Source organism: Equus caballus, chromosome 6 (genome assembly GCF_041296265.1).
Source record: "Equus caballus isolate H_3958 breed thoroughbred chromosome 6, TB-T2T, whole genome shotgun sequence".
In the NCBI taxonomy this organism is placed as follows: Eukaryota; Metazoa; Chordata; class Mammalia; order Perissodactyla; family Equidae; genus Equus; species Equus caballus.
Genome location: NC_091689.1, coordinates 83203383 through 83224069, shown reverse-complemented (window position 1 = coordinate 83224069; position 20687 = coordinate 83203383). Strand labels below are relative to the sequence as shown.

General features: G+C 52.9%; 1 protein-coding gene across 1 annotated transcript; it reads left to right on the top strand.

Annotated features, from left to right (window-relative positions):
- Nucleotides 1-5121: 5121 nt before the first annotated feature.
- On the top strand, nucleotides 5122-20558 carry SPRYD3 (SPRY domain containing 3). Its single transcript, XM_001490239.7, has 11 exons — nucleotides 5122-5518; nucleotides 6993-7139; nucleotides 8135-8210; nucleotides 8706-8830; nucleotides 9142-9277; nucleotides 10124-10309; nucleotides 17217-17366; nucleotides 17803-17860; nucleotides 18513-18632; nucleotides 18719-18891; nucleotides 19218-20558. The coding sequence occupies exons 1-11, from the start codon at nucleotides 5496-5498 to the stop codon at nucleotides 19350-19352; spliced, it is 1329 nt and encodes a 442-aa protein (XP_001490289.2). The 5' UTR covers nucleotides 5122-5495; the 3' UTR covers nucleotides 19353-20558.
- The last annotated feature ends 129 nt before the right edge of the window (nucleotides 20559-20687 follow it).

Below are 20687 nucleotides of genomic sequence, written 5' to 3'. Positions count from 1 at the left end.
TCTTCCCTGCCTGCTTGGCCAGCTGGCTGCCTTCCTCTAAATTCATCCGCATTATTGTGTTGCTATCTTGCATCTTTGTTTGTCTTTTCTTGTGTCTTATTTTTCCAGTTAGACTGTGAGTGCTTTGCGAACAGGGGGCCCACACCTTCTTCCGCTCTGGGGTCCCAGCTCCCAGCCCCTAGGAGGAGTTTGGAATTGATCAAGGAAAGGTAGGTGTTTTGGTGGGAGCGAAAGCAGTCCTGGGTGAGGGCAGCGAGGGGTGAAGGGGCACATGGCAGCTCTTCTGGAGGCTCCCTCAGTGCTCCATGACTTCTGAGCTAGCCCAGCCCACCCCAGGGGGTCTCTTGGCCCTCCCACCCCTTCAGCACCCCCTACCCCTATTCTTCTTCTTCCCCTTTCTCCCAGAGTAAAGGCCAAAGAGTTGAGAGGCCCAGAGTGTGGTCTGCGTTCAATAGACCTTTTTAGGTCTATTGATCACTGCTTTTAAGTGGCTTATGAATGCCTTTAGGATAGGGGCCACATACTCTATTTTTCCTCTGTAAAGTGGGGGTTACAGTGCCTACTTTGCAGAATTATTATGAGTGTTAGGGATAATTCATGTGACGTACATGGTAGGTACTCAATGATTTTTTTTTCTGTAATGAATAAGTGAAGTGTCTAACTCAGTTCCTGGCCTACACTAAGGTATTCAGTATTTGTTGAACTAATGATCCTACTCTGGTTCCAAACTCTTGTGTCCACAGCTGGAACTCTGTGCTTTGGAAGGCCTCATTGGACTGGAAGGCCTCAATGTTTCAGCGGGGTGGGGATAGCAGCCTGTGAGAGCTAACCAGGCAGATGAGGGCTCTCCAATCTGAAGAGGAGGCAGGATATTCAGATTCAACTCAAGTTCACGGAATGCTTATTTATTTTTTGCATAATTCTCACAATGTTCCATTACCATCTCCACTTTGAAGATAAGAAGACATTTTCAGGAGGGTTAAATACCTTGCCAGAGGCCACACAACTAGATGATGGGATCCACTGGATTCCAAGTTCAATGCTCTTTTCACTTCAACGCAAAAACTTTCATGATGTAGAAAAACATTAAGAGTTTGGATAAGTTAAATACAGACGTTTGCAAAATTCTCTAAATATTCAAACCACATGTAATTTCTAGAGCTAGAGAGAGGTTGTTTTAAGACAAATAAAAGGAAGGGTTGCCTTATGGGGGAGGTGGAGTGGGAATAAACACAGGAACTGTATTATTATGATAAAGAGCACAGACTGAAAAAGGAAAGAAGTTAGCAAAGAATTAATAAAATCATAGATAAAAGATCCCTAGCAAGTCATGAAAAGACCTCCTTTTCTTCCTCTTCTTGAGTTATGAGAACACCCCCAGCCTAAGTCTGGGCTCTTGCCAAAGGCAACCAGGGACTATTTGAGGTTTGGGTCCCTATCCTTTTGGGCAGGCCAGCTTTGTCTCTGGCAAAGCGGTTGAAGAAATTATCCTGGGCTGTAACAAACATTGATTATAGTGAATATTTCTTTTTTTCCCCTCCCTAAAATTTTGGCCTGAGAGTCTAGAATTTAATATTAAACAACCAGAATAAGTTTAGGGAGATAGCAATTAAATCTCAAACATCAAAATCAAATATATGCAAAATCAGTATACAGAAATCAACTGTATTTCTGTATATTAGCAATGAACAATTGGAAATTGAAATTAAAAATATTTATAATTGTATCAAAAATATAAAATATTTAGGGGATAAATCTGATGAAGGATCTGCTCACTGAAAACTACAAACCATTGCTGAGATAAAGAAGACAAATAAAGGGCTGGCCCCGTGGCCGAGTGGTTAAGTTCGCGCGCTCCGCTGCAGGCGGCCCAGTGTTTCGTTAGTTCGAATCCTGGGCGCGGACATGGCACTGCTCATCAGACCACGCTGAGGCAGCGTCCCACATGCCACAACTAGAAGAACCCACAACGAAGAATACACAACTATGTACCGGGGGGCTTTGGGGAGAAAAAGGAAAAAATAAAATCTTTAAAAAAAAAAAAAAAAAAAAAGAAGACAAATAAAGGGAGAGATATATCATGTTCGTGGATTGGAAGACTCCATATTGTTAAAATGTCAGTTCTTCCAAAATTGACCAATAGATTCAATGTAATCCCAATTAAAATCCCAGAGGGCTGTTTTTGTAGAAATTGGCAAGCTAATTCTCTCAAATGGAAATGCAAAGGGCCTGGAATAGCTCACTAACTTTAAAAAAGAAGAACGAAATTGGAGAACTTATCCTACCAAATTACAAGACTTATTATAAAGCTACAGGAATTAAAACATTAAGATGGAAAAACAGATCAGTGGAACAGAATAGAGTCCAGAAATAGACCCACATATGTACAATTATTTTTTTTTCTTCTCTTTAAAAACATTTTTTCTACTTGCTCAATTGATTTTTGACAAAGATGCAAAGGCATTTCAGTAGAGAAAGGATAGTCTTTTCAAAAAATGCTGCTGGAACAGTTGGGTATCTATAGGCAAAAAAAATGAACTTTGATCCATACCTCACACCATATACAAAAATTTAAAGGAATCATAGATCTCAATAAGGTTGTTAATGTGTAACCTCAATCTAATAATGAGCAAACAGCAGATAAAATGAAACTGAGGGATATTATACAAAATAACTGGCACTGACTGTTCAAGAAAGACTTAATAACTGTCCCAGATTGAGGAGACTAAGGAGACAGTCAATTTAAAAAAATGGGCAAATGATTCGAACAGACATTTCACCAAAGAAGATATATGGATGGCAAATAAGCATGTGAAAAGATGCTCAGTATCATTAGTCGTTATGGAAATGCAAATTGAAACCAGAACGAGGGGCCTGGCCCAGTGGCACAACAGTTAAGTGCGCACGTTCCGCTTCAGTGGCCTGGGGTTCGCTGGTTTGGATCCTGGGTGCGGACATGGCACCACTTGGCAAGCTATGCTGTGGCAGGCATCCCACATATAAAGTAGAGGAGGATGGGCATGGATGTTAGTTAGCTCAGGGCCTGTCTTCCTCAGCAAAAAAAAGAAAAAAGAAAAGAAAAAGAAAAAGAGGAGGATTGGCAGCAGATGTTATCTCAGGGCTAATTGTCTTCAAAAAAAGACCACAGAAAAACAAAAACCACAATGAAATACCACTACGTATCTATTAGGATGCCTACAATTGAAGAGAATGATCACACCTAGTGTTGGAGAGGATGTGGAACAACTGGAACATTCACACACTGCTGATAGGAATTTAAAATGATAACCATTTTGGAAAAGAGTTTGGCAGTTTCTTAAAAAGTTAAGTATACATCTACTATGTGATCTTGCCATTCGCTCCTAGTTATTTACCCAAAAGAAAATGAAATATTTGTCCATACAAAGATTTGTGCATGAATGTACATAGCGGCTTTATCTGTAACAGCCCCAAACTGGAAACAACGAAATGTTGATCAACAGATGAATAATTAACTATGGTGTATCCACACAATAGCACACTACTCAGGAATAAAACAGAATGAACTATTGATACGTACAACAACATGGGTGAATCTCAAAATAATTACGTTCAGTAAAAGAAGCCAGAACTGCCCCCCCACCAGAGCATCTACTGTATGATTCTCTTTTATAAAATTCTAGAAAATGCTAACTAATGACAAGAAGCAGATTAATGGTTTCCCAGGGATAGGAGGTGAGAGGGAGGGATTACAAGGGAGCAGGAGGAAACTTTTGGGAGCGATGGTATGTTTACTATCTTGATTGGGGTGATATTTCCACTGGTGTATACATGACATACCAAACTGTACACCCGAAATATGTACGGCTTATTGTTTGTGAATCACACGTCACTAAAGCTGTTTAATCAACTACGTTTAGATATCAAGCACAAATTACCAATTAGGGCCTGAGAATGCCAGCAGATCGAGGATTCACCAAAAGGGCCAGCCCCACACCTGGAACCTGAGATGAGGAAATCTCCAGTGGGATGAGCAGCTGTCAGTAACACTTTGCAAGTACCTTCTTCTGTCTTCTCTCCTTCTCGGGCCCTAGCCAGCTAACTAGTTTCTGGAAGGGGCCAGGAGACCTGGTGTGGGATGGACATGACTCTGGGAGCCACCCTAGCCCATGCTCTCTAGCTGCCTTTGGCAAGAGCTGAGCTGAGGCTGGGGGCATTTTCATAGCTCAGGAAGAGGAGGTGGAAGAGAAGCAACGAAGGAAACAGAAGGAGCTGGAGACGAGTTGGGGAGAGTAATTATTCAGAACTATGTAATCCAGGGGCTGGAAGGGAGCTAAGAGAACACAGGCTTCAATAATTCTTGTTTATCGATAAGAACACCAAGACCTTGACCTTTCGGTCACAGAGCTGGGGCTTTAATCCAGGTGTCCCAATTTTCCATCTACACCTATTTCCATTAAGCCAAGTGGCCACTACTTATGGTATCCCAGATGCTGGCTTCCATTTCATTCAACGTTTGTAGAATATCTATTTATGATAAGAATAAGATAGACCCCAGAGTCTGAAGGAGCTCACAGTCTATCAGAGACAGATCTACATCCAGAGGTGACTTTAATAATAGAAGTAAGATTGTAATAAGTGCTATAAATGAGGTGCAAATGACACGGTATGAGAATATAAAGGAGGGGAAATCTTTCTATTCCGAGAAGAGAGATTCGGTGATGGAAGGAAATCGGGGACGTCCTCCCTGGAATGGCAATAAACATTCTTTAGCAGGTGCTCCATCAATGTTAGCATCCTTCCTCCCTTCACAGTATGACCCCGGCCTAACTTTCCTCAAGTCACACCAAACCCCTCTGCTTCTGAACAACACGACTGTGCTTTCTGCATCCGAAGTTCTCTCCTCCTGGAACGGGGAATGTCCTCCCCAGAATGAACGAGAAGCGACATGAAGCGGAAGGAACTCGGGAGAATATAAAGCATATGGTGACAGTTAAGCGCGCGAGCTATGGAGGCCAGCCTCACGCTCTTCATCTGCAAAAAGGAGATAATAATACGATTCATTTCATAAGGTGGTTGAGTGGAATAAAAGGACATCCTACAAAGCTTTTAGCATCACGTCTGGGACGGAACGAGCGCTCAGGACACATTCCCCGTGTTAGTGCGCAGCGCCCTTCTCTGCCCGCCCCGCCCGGCGCAGGAGCCACCCCTGGGCCGCCCTGTCAGCGCCCCGGACGCCCAGGGCGGCGTCCGCGCCGCCACGTCGCCGCCTCCCGCCTCCTCACACTCGGGCTCACAAGCCCCTGCCCCGCGCTAGGTACTCGGTTCACCGGGCCGCGCCCGACCGGCCTGCGTCCTCCGATTTGCTCCTGCAGGTGCCTGTCGTCCTAGGCCGCTTCGGATTGGCAGCGGTGGGTGCGGGGGGCGGGCCTCGGGGAGCGTAGGAAGGGCGGGGACCCGGATGTGTGTGGTGGCGGCGGCCGAAGAGCTAGTGTGCGGAGCTGAGAGGCCTATGGATGAGGAGGACGCGGCGGCCCCGGTAGGCGGGGATCGGGGCGGGGTCCCGAGGCCTCGGGTCTCCCCGGAGCCTGAGGAGGGAGGCGGGGGTCCTGGGCGGAGGCTGGGGTCAGGGGCGGGGCCTTGCGCTCCGGTCCCTGGGCTTCCTCCCTGGGGACCTTCCTGGGCCCGTGCGGGGCCTGGGGAGACTGGGCGCGGTCACACTGACCGGACAGGCCCCCTGGCCCCCGGGTCTCGTTTGAGTGACTAGGCCGTGCCCGGGGCGGAGGCGGGGCCAGTGTGGCCGCCACTCGCTGGTGCCCGGGCTATGGGGTTCCAGGCGAGAGATGGCCGTAGGTCTGGCGTCCGGGTTCTCGCTGGCGTCGAGGGCTGGCCGAGCGCCCGGGAGGGCTGTCCGCAGGTGCCTACCCTCTGGGCCACGTGGTGGCTCGGAGCTGCTGCAGAAGGGCGTGACATGCGCATTGGGATTGAAATCAGCCCCGCTAAGGCTTTCTAAGCACCTACTGTGTGCAAGTGACTGTCAGGCCATGGTGGAACCCCTCTCCTAGGGTTTGGGGGATGGGAGGAGAAAAGTCCCTCCCCTTTTTCTCACTTTTAACTCCCAGGAAAAATTTATTCATTCATTCATGTGTTAGCACTGTTGGTGTTTTAAATACTGGAGTCATCCTACTCCGGTCTCTCTTCACTGCTACCGTCTTAGCGGATGCCATCTCTCATCTGAACCCCTAATGAATTGTTGGCCGCTTCTCTTGTTTCTCGTATGATCAGTTCTCCAACCAACAGCCTGAATGATCTTTAAGATCTGATAAACCTTAAAATCATGTCATTTTCTTGCTTAAAACCCTCCAGAGGCTTCCCATCACACTTGGGATAAAATCCAAGCTCCTTAAGAAGGTCTGTAGGGCCTCTTATCTGGCCCCTGCCTTCTTCCCATCCTCTTCTTGTACATTCTCCATCACATTCCCTACACGCCGGCCACCCTGGCCTTTCTATTTCTCTACCATGCCAGCTCCACCCCAGGACCTGTGTCCTGGTTGTCCCCTCTGCCTGGAATGCTCTTTCTTGGGCTTGTCACATGCCTGGCTCCTTCTCATCTGAACTCGAATGTCACCTCCTCAGAGAGGCCTTCTCTGTCCACTCTATCCAAAGTGTCCTTTAGCTAGCGGTCACCCATTATTCTTTCTTGCATCGCTCTGTTTTCTCCTCCACTGTCTGACATTGTCCTTTCTGTTATGCCTGCCCCACTAGAATGAAAGTGCTCTGAGAACAGGAACCCCACCTGTCTTGTTCATGGCTGTATCCCTACACCTGGAACAGTGCACACAGTTGGAGCTCAGCAAATATTTGCTGAACGAAAGGATGAGGATGGGGGTTGTTGAGGTCAGCTTGGGCAACTGGCTTCAAGTGCAGGGCCCTCTCTGCATTCTGGGTCAAACATGCTGCAGTGTTTTGCTCAGGGTCCTGCTGTCCCCTCAGTGGCCTTCTCCCCATGGCAGGTTTGTTCTCATGAACAAGATGGATGACCTCAACCTGCACTACCGGTTTCTGAATTGGCGCCGGCGGATTCGGGAGATTCGAGAGGTGCGGGCTTTCCGGTATCAGGAGAGGTTCAAGCACATTCTTGTAGATGGAGACACTTTGAGGTGAGTTTAGGGGAGTGCGTCCACATTTTCCTTTCCGTGCCGGATCTCAGAGATGAAAAGAGGCTCTTTCAGAGGCAGAGGACTGTCTCCCCTGCCCTGGGAGGAGGCTGCTGTTGATCCTGGAGGCCTTTCCCAGGGAGCACATGCTGCTGCTCCGCCCTGCGCTCCTTCCCACCTGGTCTCTGGGCCGCTGTCCTGGTCCGCATTGGAATCACTGATGTCAGCGATGGGAGCCTGCTGAGGTCTCAGAGTTGCCCGAGTGCCTTGTTGAGAGGACTCCAGTGGGTCTGTGGGGTGTCTGGGTCTCCTGCCTGCATCTCAGGGTCGAGTTTGGTGAAGAGTGGCCGTTTCAAAGGCAGTGGCTTTCCTGTTTTAGGAAGGACAGTTCTGTAGTCCGTCCTGCCCGCCATCTTCCACTCCTTTTGGTTTGTGTGTTTCTGTTTGTTTTCACTTTCTTTTCTGGCCCGAACCCCTTCCCTGAGTCCTTCGAGCCTAGTTTTCTCACAAAGTTGTCCCTGAAGGGGGAAGGAAGTAGTACTATTTAGCCTGGAGACAAGAAAGCTGAGGAGTGGGGACTGAATAACTGTCTTCCAATCTACGAAGGGCTTTGGTACAGAGGATAGAGACCAGCCGTTCTCCAGCTCCGCTGAGGACAGAGCCAGAGGAAAAGGGCCGAAGCTGCAGCATGAGGGATTGAGGTTAGACAGGGTTGTGAGACCCCTAATAGGCAACCAAGGGAGGCTCTGCATTCTTTTCCTCCCGGAAATGAAGAAGCCCGGCTTGCGTTGGTCTGGTGTGGGTTGGACCCTGGCTGGAGGCAGCAGGAGGGGTGGGCGACCTCAAGTATCTTGTTGTGTCTGTGCAGACGTCCTGAAGTGTGGCCTGATGGATACTCCTGTGCTGGCCCTCGCAGGGTGGGGGTTGGGGATGCTGAGGCCCTCCCTCCAACTCCTGGGCTAGGCTGCTAATGGAGCTCCCCCCTCATTCCTCCTTAGTTACCATGGAAACTCCGGTGAAGTTGGCTGCTACGTGGCTTCTCGACCCCTCACCAAGGACAGCAATTATTTTGAGGTGATCAAGATAGTGGGTGGGCAGAGCAGGGGGTGAGATCTTTAAGCCCCAAGGAGCTCTTTTACTAGATTCTTGATCTGGTCCTTGTAATTTTCCATCAGGGCTGTCCTGTTGTCTGGGAAAAGGGCACAGGATAGTGTTGTGCCTAATCTGAGAGACAGGTGCCCTGGGGTCCTGTCACCCTGTCCCTCTGCTCTCCTGCCCCTCACCTAGGTGGGCTTTGACCCACTCCTTTCCCATGCCCTTACCCAAGCCCAGCATCTACTTCCTCTCCCTTCTTTTTTCCATAGCTTGGAAACCATTTTCTAGATAATTATGGTAAAATAGGCCCCGCTCTGCTGAGCTCTCCCTCTGAGTGCCCTATCCCTCTCTGATTCCCATGTCTTTTGTCTCTTTGAGCTTCAGCCCCCTTTGAGGTCTGACTCCCCTTCCTGCATTCCCAGCAATTCATCTGTTCCCCCTCCTGCTAAACGTGCCCCGCTCTCCTCCCTCCAGGTGTCTATCGTGGACAGTGGGGTCCGGGGCACCATTGCTGTGGGGCTAGTCCCTCAGTACTACAGCTTGGATCACCAGCCTGGCTGGTTGCCCGACTCTGTGGCCTACCATGCTGATGATGGCAAGTGAGTTGCCCCCTGTGGAAGCTGACCCTGTGGATTCGGGAATCTTAGATAGGAAGGCCTACCTCAGGGTGGCTTTTGCCACTCCTACACCTATCTTGGGGTATTTTCATAGACTTTTCTGATCGGGACTTTCCTGATGGCTACTCTTGGAGGTTTGCAGACTTAGAGGGGAGGGTGGAGCACGCGCGAGGACATAGGTGGATGCCATGGCTGAGTGACTGGGAGCAGCGAGACAAGGCCTTGGCTGTTGGCACAGGGGAGAAGTTGGGAGGTCAGGCTCGGGTCCTGTGTCTGTGCTGCTCTGTCCGCAGGCTGTACAATGGCCGGGCCAAGGGCCGCCAGTTTGGATCAAAGTGCAACTCCGGGGACCGGATTGGCTGTGGCATTGAGCCTGTGTCCTTTGATGTGCAGACCGCCCAGATCTTCTTCACCAAAAATGGGAAGCGGGTGAGTGGGAAATCCTGGGTGGGACATAAGTGGCTTGAAGCTGTCCAAGGATTCATGGGAGTAATAAGAAAAAGTCTGCTGGCTGGGGCTTGCCTAGGGACCCGTAGGCTCAGTTCCCATCTCCTTCAGTCCAGCCTCCGATGCTCCTGAAGTCTCCTGCATGTGGAAGAAGACACTTTCCCTGCCCAGGGGAAGCTGGGGCATTGCCCAGAAGATAGACGCAGAGGGGCGAGTTAGTGCAGTGAAGGAACAGAAATTGTGGGAGACAGAATTGGGTGATTTGCGGGAAGGTTTTGAGCAGAAAAAAAGAGGGGGAGATTGTGGCCTGGCTGCATGATAAGCTGGAGGTCCTCATTGGATTTTGACTGAATGCCTTTGAGGATGTGTCCTTTCTGTGTTTTATTTTCCTGGTTTCACTTCTCCTTTTCTTCTGTCTTCAGAGAGAGACTTGTAGTGGGGAAGAGATGGGAAAGGAGCAAATAGAAGAGAAAGACCCTAGCTCTCTTTCTTCCCCTCCCCAGCTCCATCCCCACCCTGGGAAATTGCCTGGGGGGAGGCCCTGCCTCATAGCATCCTTACCTCAGCCCTTTCCTGCTCCAGTGCCCACTCGCACGTACCTGAAGGATCTGGCAGCAAGTCAAGAGACTTGTGTTTGCCTTCTAGCTCTGTGGATGCCGTGCTCAGCCAGGAGGACGTAGCAACTTTTTAAACTTTTCTGTACCTCTGTTTTTCTATCTGTCAGTGCGTGTGATAATTATTTGTTGCATCTCAAAAGTGCCCTGTGAGAATTAGATGAGCTGTGGAAAAGTGAGCCAGACGGCTGCTCCCTCCCTCCCTCTGCTGCAGGTGGGCTCCACCATCATGCCCATGTCCCCAGACGGGCTGTTTCCCGCAGTGGGCATGCACTCCCTCGGTGAGGAGGTGCGCCTGCACCTCAACGCAGAGCTGGGCCGTGAGGACGACAGTGTCATGATGGTGGACAGTTATGAGGACGAGTGGGGCCGGCTGCATGATGTCCGAGTCTGCGGAACTGTGAGTAAGGGGCAGTGGGGTGGGGGGGCTGGGCAGAACACCTGTGGGGCCACTTAAGTGTGTCTGGATTGTGTAGAATGGGGAGTGAGGATGTGTCTTTTGCAGGGTTTGGGCAATGGGAATGTTGGCAGGGTAGCCTGGGGCCCTGACATGGCTCCTTGAGTGCAGGTCTGTGTCCTCCTCAGCGCAGAGTCTCCTTCTTCCCTTCCCCTTCATTTGAGAGCTCAGGTTCACTGCTTTTCCTTCAGAACAAGTTGTAGTTCTCCTTGGGCTTCTGTGGTTCCTCCGGCCCCTGGTGCCCTCTGCTGCCCTGCACACCTGCCTTGAGAGGCTCGGGCTGATTTGGCGTCAGGATGCCTAGATCCCCCTTTGGCTCAGTCTCAGCTCAGCTGGCCCAAGCTTTCCGTTCCCTGTGCTGTGGGGCAGGTGTGGTCACAAGTCCCACTCATGTAGAGGAAGGTTCTTTGAGATCTTTTGAGTGAGTGTCAATGTCAGTCTCTCCTGTCTTCCCCTACATTTTGTAGAGGATGCGGAGAGAGGCAGATGAAGAGTCAGTGAGAGTCCCTGACCCGCCAAAGCTTGCTTCTGTATACAGCTTGTTGTCATACCTGCTTTAAGCTCTCCCTGGATTTCTTGGGAAGTGTGTGGACCTTGAGAGAGGGAAATTCTTTTTTTCAGGAAGATTAGCCCTCAGCTAATATCTGCTGTCAGTCTTCTTTTTGCTGAGGAAGACTGGCCCTGAGCTAACATCTGTGCCCATCTTCCTCTATTTTATGTGGGACACCTGCCACAGCATGGCTTGATGAGCAGTGCGTAGGTCTGCACCCAGGATCCGAACCGGTGAACCCTGGGCCGCCAAAGAGGAACCTGTGAACTTAACCGCTGTGCCACTGGGCCGGCCCTGGGAAATTCTTCGTATCTAACCCCTGTGCCTCATGCTGGGTTGGGAGTGAATGGATGCTGAGTCAGGGGTCTGGCCCTGACCTCTAGTGGGCTGCTCCAGCCTCCCACTTTGAATTGTCCCTCTGCTGCCCTCTTGCTCCCGACTCAACCTTTTTCTCCACCCTCTGGCCTTCTCACCCCAACCCAGGCTGTTTTCAATTCAGCCTTTGATAGCAAAACAGAAGCAGTGGGGGGTGGGAGTGGATTATGAGCAGAGCTCCTCCCTTCTGGAGTTCAAGGTGAGTCGAACGCAAGGAGAATGGCAGAAAGTGTGCCTTCCTGCTGCTTTTGACACTCTGCACCCCCTTCTGGCACTGGGGGCCAAGGACTGCAGTGGCTACCAGCCAGGAGGCCTCAGATGCCCACTCCTTGGCCCTCATCTCTTTCCTTTCTTTTCCGCTTCCACCATCATTTTGACAACATCTACAGAGTTGAAGTTGGGACTGAGCCAGGGCGGTGTTCCAGCTCTCATCCCTGACCTCTCCTCAAGAGTTTTTTCCTGGCATCCTTTCCCTGCCTGGACCTGTCCCCACTCTGCTCCCAGCTTCTTCCAGGCAATCTTTTATAATTGATGCAGAATCCTGTAGACATTTATAGATAGCCTTCCTTCCTCTCTGCCCTCCCCGAATGCCCTCAGGTCACGTTTCAGACTTTTTTCTTCCTTGGACGTAAGCTGTTGAGTTTGGCTCTTTTCTCAGACCATCACCCTAGCTTGGGACAGCTGGCACGTGCCAACTACTCCTTGTGCATTTACTTCTCTGGGAAGACTTGGGCATGAGCCTCTTGGGGGACATGTGCCTCTTCTAGTCTTGCCAGCCACCTCATCTTTCAAATGAGGGTGACTTTTACCCGGTGTCTTCCATCCCCTTGGCCTCTCATCTCCACTTGTCTCTTGGCCTCCTCCCTCTTGTCCCTCTGACAGTATTTCTGATCCAGCGATCAGAGTGTGTCAGCCTGGAGGAGCCTGGGAGAGGTCATTTGGGCAGTGACTGTGCCTCCTGTTTCTAAAGATGTCTATCACAGTTGTTTCTCCTCTTTGCCCTTCCTGTTTTCTATTCCCCTCTGTGGGAAGCCCTGCCCCGGGGCTGCAGACCTCTGCTGTTGGTGGAACCTGTTTCTCCTGCCCTGGATCATGTACCCAGTAGAGCGCCCTTTGGAACCACGAGGGTTTGGGAGAGGCTTTGATGCCAGCCAGGCCAGGAGTTCTCAGCTGGCATTTTAGGTGGGAGACAGTTCCTTGACATGCTGGACAGTTAGCTTCCCTGGTTCCCAGACATAGGAGCCCCCTCCCCTAGTCATTGTGACAGCTCACGCATTCCCAGATATCCTCTTGTGCTATTGATGAAAAAACTTCCCCAGAGAAAAGTGAAGAGACTTGTTCAAATGTCAGACAGTGAGTGAGTAGCAGACTAAGCCGATAGTCATCCATTGACCGCCCCGCCTTCCCACCATCTAATACCTGCTGGACCTTCTCCCCAAGCCCGCTCTGCTGCAGCCGCTCATCTCCTCTCCCCCCGCCCCCTCATAGGATGGAGCCGGAGTTCCTGGTCTTCAATGCCCACTTCCCCCGAGGCCCTTCTAGTGAGTTTTCTTGGCTGCCTTGAAATTTCTGTACTCTTAGCCCTTTCTCTCAGTTTTGGAGTCTCAATCATCCTCTCTTTTCCCTTCTCACTGGCTCTTCCCATAAAGAAGAGTGAATTCAGTTCCTGACTTTTTTTTTCCTCCAACATATCAACTGAAAAATTCAAACATACGGAAAGTTGAAAAAATAGTATAGTGAACACCCGTATACCCGCTACCTAGATTCAATAGTTGTTAATATTCAGTTGTATTTGTTTGAGCTCAGTATCTATATATAGTCAGACCTGGCTCACTCTTTCTTTTTTTTTAAAGATTGGCACCTGAGCTAACATCTGTTGCCAGTCTTCTTTTTTCTTCTTCTTCTCCCCAAAGCCCCCAGTACAGAGTTGTATATTCTAGTTGTGGGTCCGTCTAGTTGTGGCATGTGGGACGCCGCCTCAGTGTGGCTTGATGAGCGGTGCCATGTCCGTGCCCAGGATCTGAACTTGTGAAACCCTGGGCTGCCGAAGCGGAGCATGCAAATTTAACCACTCGGCCATGGGGCTGGCCCCAGACCTGGCTCTTTCTTGAGTAGAATTCTTCCCCTGCTTCGTGTGGCCTCAGTTTGCCCTCCTAAAGAATCCCCGCTCCCTGGAGCTCTGAGGGTGTTGAAGAATTGCTCCCACGTCTGCTCAGGGTTTGCTCAGGGATGGCGGTGTTGCCCCTTGCCTCATCCCTGCCCCTAGGCCTTGCAAAGTGAGGTAATGGGGGGAGGGGCGGGGGCAGGAGGTAAAGTTCAGGGATTAGACTCATTCTGTCTTTGTTTCCTGTTCCTAGCTCCTCTGACAACTCCTTAGTGACGGGGCAACAAATTTGGTACACAAAGCGGGGTGAGTGAGGCCCCACCCTCCCAGGGGTCCTCTCAGACCCAACCCAGAAGGAGACCGTGTTGGGGCCTGAGCTGGCCGTGGGGAGCATGTTCTTGTTCTTGTTTCAGCTGCTTCTAGGCCCTTAGGGCACTGAGCCCTCCCTTGCTCCTGTCAAGAGGGATTAGGGTCTCTGCTGGCAAGAGGAGGGCGGATACCAGCAGGAGAGAAGAGGCCGAGAAGGCCCTACCCCTAGGGGGGTGGGAGGGGGTGGGGTGCAGGAGGCGCTCTGTTCTCTGCTCTGCAGCCTCTGCTCTGTGGCATCCAGTCCACTTGTTTGGCCTCTGAGGGCTTTCATCATTTGAGGGGAGCGAGGCCTGGAGGCAGGGGGCTTGAGAGCCCCAAGGAAAGGGTTCCCTCTACCCTTTCCAAAGATGCAGGGGAACATTCCTGTTGAATGGGCATTGTTCCAGGAGGAACACTGGGAGGAGGACCGTTGGTCAGTTGGGGTAAACTAATCTGGGGAGTAGTCATCTGTCCTAGGGAAACGGTGACCCCTTCTGGGAGACGAAGTGGCCATTGTAGTTGGAGGTCAGGGCCGAGAGGAAAGATTGTTTCCTTTTTTGTGATTGGTAGTTTAAGTCTGTTGTAGCTTTGGGGTGACTGTAATGTTTCAGGAGCATTAATATGTTGGCCAGTCCCAGTATACCCCCATTTCCTGATTTAGGGAACGGCAGAAATGTGCACTGATCACACACTGGGTGTCGGGCTCCGTGCTGAGCACTCGACAGTCACTTCATTTATTCTTCCTACCCATGTTAGGAGAGGCAGGTAATAGTGTCCTTCTTTTACTGTTGGAGAAACTGAGGCTTAAAGAAGGGAAGGTCACTTGCTCAAGGCTAGTGGCTAGTCAGTAATAGGAGTTAGGATTTGAACCTAGGTCCATTTGATTTTCTTTCAAACTAAAGAGGCATCTGAAGCACAGATTGAGGGACCAGCATCTCAGGCTCCAGGCCTAAACCTCCCCTCTCTTCCAGGCTCCTAACAGCCCTGGTCTGCAGAGGTAGCAGTGTACTTAGCAGGATCGTCAGGGAGCCAGACTTCCCCACCCCTTCCACTAGTGCTCTGAGAAGGCTCTGGAGGGCTTGGGAGGACTTTGCCCAGGAGCAGGATCTCTGATCAGAGAGGGTCAGATGACTTGGGGCGGCTTCCATCCTGAGGGCTGGGTGGGTCCTTGCTCTCTCTCTCTTTTTTTTTTTAAAGATTGGCACCTGAGCTAACAACTGTTGCCAATCTTCTTTTTTTTTTCCCTGCTTTTTCTCCCCAAATCCCCCCAGTACATAGTTGTATATGTTTTAGTTGTGGGTCCTTCTAGCTGTGGCATGTGGGGCGCCGCCTCAGTGTGGCCTGATGAGCAGTGCTGTGTCCGTGCCCAGGATCCGAACCGGCAGAACCGTGGGCCTTGGGAGCGGAGCACACCAACTTAACCACTCGGCCCCAGGGCTGACCCCTGGTTCCTGTCCTGAAAAGGGGAAATTGTGCAGGGACCTGGCCTTACAGGCTCTCAGCAGGCTGTCTGAACTGCTTGGCAGGGTGGGGTGGGTGTCAGTTCATGTTGGTGTGTTCTTCCTGGCCTTTTAGCGTGAGGAAGCGTCCCCGCCCTATCCGCAGACACAACTGCAGGCTGCCCTTCTCGGCCCGGCCGAGGCACAGGGAACGGTTGGGCGGGTTTTTCCCAAGGATCAGGATCTGGATCCGCTGTCTCTTGGCTCTGGAAGCGGAGAACACTGTGTTTCCCATGCTCAGGCCAGTTGGATGGAGTGGGTCAAGGGCAGCTGTGGGGTCCCCCACCCCGTTCTGCAATGCTGGGTGGAGAGGGTGGGCTGGGGGCTGCTCGGACTGGGTGGAGTGTGAGCTAGTTAATGTGCATCAAGCCCCACCCCTCCCAGCTCATGGGGAGAGATGCTGAGGAGGAGCCCAGGCCGAGCAGAGAAGACATGGAGGACCGCAGACAGAGTTCAAACAGTGTGGGCCTTAATTAATCCTCAGTAAATCAGACCTGCAGGGACCCCTTTCTGATGGGAAAGCAGGTGCTATAATGGAGTGTCAAGAAATAAATAGATCGAAGAGCCAGTGTCATCCGAAAGCTGTAAGGTCTTGGCTGGAGGGATTAGAGAAGAGCGAGCCTGGGTGTGGATTTCGGTGGTCTCCCATACATCTCTGGCTTTTCCCTGGGTGTCCTCCACCCCCTGCCACCTCCAGTTCTCTTTGGAGAGGAGGAGAGGCTGGACTTGAGGTGGCAGGGCTTTGGGGATCCAGGGCTGAGGAGGAGACCAAGTCCCTCCCTTTCCTCTGAAGAGGGTGGTGAGGATGCAGCACCTGCCTCTGCTGAAGACGCACAGAGGCTTCCATGCTGGTGCAGGCGAGCCTAATTCCTTTCCTGTTCAGGCAGGAGTTCCTGGGGAGTGAGAGGCCAGCATCCCAAGGCTTGCCAGGGATAAGTGGAGGAGGTCCCCAGGGCGCGTATTTTCTTCAGGGCTGGAGGGGTGGGAGGGTAGAAGAAAGTCTTGAGGGGCAGTTTGGCTAATTAAAAAGGGATTAAGGAATCCCAGGTGATGGTGAGGGAGAAAGAGGGGATGCGGTTGAGTCATAGCCCTACTGTTACCATGACAACTGATAAATAAATCCTCCCAGATTGTTGGGGGTTGCCGCCCCATCATGCCCAGGCAGGACCACTGTGGGTCTGAAGAGCCCCAAGAGCCCATCAGTCATCTGCCCCCCCCACTCCAGCTTGAAAGAGCTGCAAGGGGCTGGGAGCACGAAAGCCTGCCTTCCTAGCTTTGTTCTGCCTGCTCCCCTCCCTCACATTCGGTGGAGGAGTGGAGCAGCTCGTTCTGGGTTCCCTGGCTCCCCTCAGCACCTCCCTGACCCAACCAGGAACAGCTCTGTTCAAAGCCAAGTGAAACAAAAGCCTTGAGAAATTCCGTCAGGCTCAGGCAGAACTGGCCTCTGAGCTCGTCTTGCCCCTCCGCAGCCTCTGGAGTTGGCACCCGCCCTCTGCATCCTCCCTGTCCCCAGTCCCCAGCAGGTCCCCTGAGAAAGTCGTCAAGTTTCCTCTCAGCCTAGTCGTCCCTTCTCCTTTTCTCTGTGTTCAGGGCCCCTGGGGTGGGCTTTTCCCAGCAAAGTGTCTCGGAAGTGGTGACATAGCCTTGAGACCCCTCCTGTGGTTCCTGGCGCTCAGCCTCCCTGTCTCCCCCAAGCAAGGCAAGGGTCTTTGGCTCAGTAGGCAGGTGGGCACAGCGTCCAGCAAGGGGCCCAGTCCTCCTGCTCACGCTGGCTCCTTCCATACCCCGCCCCATCCGTGTTTTCCCACGCTTGCTTAGAATGTTGAGACCCACTCTGTGACTCTGGGATCCTTGCGCTCTTCAGCCAGGGTTTTTGTCAGACCTGGGAAACAGGTCCCCAACTCCCTGGGACCAGGTTTCCAGGGCGGGTGTTGGCCTGCCCACTACCTCCCTACCCCGTCTCTTCCCCTCCAGCTGCTGGAATACTTGGGCAAGGGCAAGAGCATCGTGGACGTGGGGCTGGCCCAGGCCCGGCACCCACTCAGCACGCGTAGCCACTACTTCGAGGTGGAGATTGTGGACCCTGGAGAGAAATGCTACATCGCCCTGGGGCTGGCCCGGAAGGTGGGCATGAGCACTGACTTTCTACCTGCTGAGCCCTGGGGCTGTTGGGATAGGGCCGGGAGCTCTTGGGGAGATCAGGGGGGCCAGGCTGCAGCGGGGCTCTTAACCTGAAACAGGACACAGTTGTATGTGTCTGCTGTGTAAGGGTACAGACCCTGCATGACCTAGGACCTGAGAGAGGGGTCGTGACTGTACCACACACACCGACGCCCGGATGTGGGGTGGGGGCAGCCTGTAGCCCTGGCCATGAAAGCCAGCACCTCCTCACCTTCCATGCTTCCCCCGCACCCTCGCGTGCCTGAAGGGTGTGAGAGGCCGCGGGGGTGGTGAGCAGCCTTCTGGGTTGTAGCCGATTCCAGAAGACGGAAGGTTCAGACACCACTCTTGCCTGTCCTCTTTCTCGGGCATGGTACCATAGATTTTCTTCTTCATGCAGGACTATCCCAAGAACAGGCACCCTGGCTGGAGCAGAGGGTCTGTGGCTTATCATGCAGGTGAGTAAGGGGCTGCCCTCGGGTGGCCAGGATTGAGGGGGATGCAGAGGCACAGGGACATCCATTTTCCTGGCTATTCCCCCAGCATCTGGCTGGGGAGACTTCCCCCCCCCCCCCCCCCCCCCCCCCCGGCTGCCTCATCTCCCCTTCCCAGGCTGTGGTGCTTTCCTGTCCTCTGTGTTTTTCCTCCCAGCCTTAAAAGCCAGGGGGGCAGAGCAGGGGCGGAGGATCTGGGCTGAACTGGACATTCCAGGCCTCTGAGCTGGCTCCTTCTGCGCCTTTCCTGCAGATTTTGCATTTTCTTTTTTTGGTCGGCTTGATTTCCTTTAGGGCTTTCTTTAGAAAAGGAGGAGCCAGGAGCTCTTGGTCCCACCTCTCCCTCCCCTCCTCAGCCCCTCTCACCTCTCTGACTGACTCTGTGAGGGAGTGCCCCCCCGCCCCCAGCCCCTTGAACGGCCAGACATTGCGTCTCTTTTCGTCTTTGGTGCCATCTTGCCTTCTGTCTCCCGTCTCTCCATCTTTGTTTCTTGTCCCCTCCCTTCCTCAAGCCCCGAGAGGGAGGTAGGGGAGCTCAACTCCAAGCAAGGGCCCTCTGCGGGGAGTAGTGTCAGCCCCTCCTTCAAGTGTGTGTCTTCTCCCCTCCCTCCAACAGACGATGGGAAGATCTTCCATGGCAGTGGCGTGGGGGACCCCTTTGGGCCACGCTGTTACAAAGGGGACATTATGGGCTGTGGAATCATGTTCCCTCGGGACTACATTCTGGACAGTGAGGGTAAGTGGGGTGGGGGTGCCTAGCCAGGCTGGTCGGGCAGGGGGTGGGGGCAATACCACAAAAGCTCAGGTTCCTTGGCCTCCTAGGTGACAGTGATGACAGTTGTGACACAGTGATCCTGTCCCCGACTGCCCGGGCCGTCCGGAACGTCCGGAATGTCATGTACCTGCACCAGGAAGGCGAAGAGGAAGAGGAGGAAGAGGAGGAGGAAGAAGATGGGGAAGAGATAGAGCCGGAGCACGAGGGCAAGAAGGTGGTGGTGAGTTGGGGAGGTTTGGGGTCGGCCTAGGGTTCTTGGGCCTTAGCAAGCCTGGCCCTGTGGGAAGAGGAAGGCGGAGGCGGGGGAGGGAGGGGAAAGGCGGGCACTGCTGCCGGCGCCTTCCTGTTCCGAGGTAACCTGAGTGCGCAGCTGGGGAGACTGGTTGGGAGGCTGGTTTCCAGCCTCAGGACGCCCTCTTGTGGTCACTTTCCGCATCACCCTAAGTCTCTCTGAAGTGCTGGGCATCGAAGGTGATTGGGGTGCAGCATCCTCAGAGGAGAGGCCAGAGCTGCTTGTTCCACTCTGTTCTGCACCCCCGCCCCTAGGTTTTCTTCACTCGGAATGGCAAGATCATCGGGAAGAAGGATGCTGTTGTGCCCTCTGGGGGCTTCTTCCCCACCATCGGAATGCTGAGCTGCGGGGAGAAAGTCAAAGTGGATCTGCATCCACTGAGTGGCTAGGGGCTCCTCCCCAGCCCTGCCCTTCCTCCCTCTCCTCACCCTTGCAGGACCAGGACCCAGTTCCTGAGTTCCCCGAGGATTTGCTCACCCAGCAGGTCCCACGGGGCGCATAGTCCCTCTGCCCCTACCACACCAGGCCCCTGCCAGGCTCCTCGGTGCCCACGTTTCTGCCCTGGTGCTGCCCCCGTCATCAGTCCCTGGGCCCGAGTCCCTGGCTGGACAGTAAGAGGCCCATAGAAGGGTATTGCAATGTCGATGGGTCCCACTTGCTTTAGCCAGTGGGCTCCCGCATCCCCTTTCCCCACTGGCCCAGGGGAGTGGAGAGGGGTGAGCACCCTGTCTCAGCTGCTATTTGGGCGTGAGGCTCTGCTGAGGGGCGAGTGGAGACAGCCCCCTCCGCTATTTACCACAGTATTTCTCCTTGCATTCTTCTCTTTTTCGTTCCCTGTCCCATCGTGTGAACCAGTTGCTGCTGTCCTCCCCCCTGGCTGGGCTAGGGGGGCTCTCTTGGGCCCTGTTTCCTTTCACTGCCTGCTGTCCCGAGAAGACTCCTGTAGGGTCTCTGTTCTTTTCTGAGAGCCAGCTTTCCGCCTCACTGCCTGCTCAGGCGCCCGTCCCACAGAGAGCCCAAGGCTCCGGCCCCCCCAAGCTGTGCACACAGATGGGTGCCCATTACATGTTAGGGGAATGGGAGGGGCTGTGCGGTGAGGGCCTGGGGCTCTTGCTTCTCTCTTCCTGTGCTCCCATCCTCAGCTCACCTGTGGCACCCTTGTCCCTCATTCCTTGGGATGCAGGCTGAGACTCCGGAGCATGTCTCTCCTGCCCTGGTGACAGCAAGACTGTGAGCCCTGGACCCCTGGCCGAGGGAGCCTAGAGGCAGCTCGGCCCTCACCCCCGGCCCCCAACCCCAGCTTGCTGCCTGTTTTGCTTCAGTGTTTGATTCCAGCACTTACCTGTGTCTCCCACCCCTTGACCCCTGGCCCCGCCCCACACAGTGGCTTCTCCTGAGAGGAAGAGGAGCAGGAGCTGTTGGCCTTGGTTTGCACAGAGTGGGTAGGGCTTTGGGGAAAGGTGGTGAGCTGTTGTGCTGCTGGGGCCTGCCCTTTGGCCCTCCCGTCAGGCCCTGCACTATGATGTAAGAAATGTATGTACAGACCAGAGACGTTTATACAGCCAATAAAGATGGAGTTTCCATATTTATCAGTACGGCCGGAACAGGGGAATCCTTCCCAGTGCACTGGGCTAGGGCAGGGCTGGAGGTAGGGGTAGCTTGCTCACCGGGGACATGTGGACTAGGGTGAGGCCAAGGCTGGGGACTGGGTATGTTCCATGGAC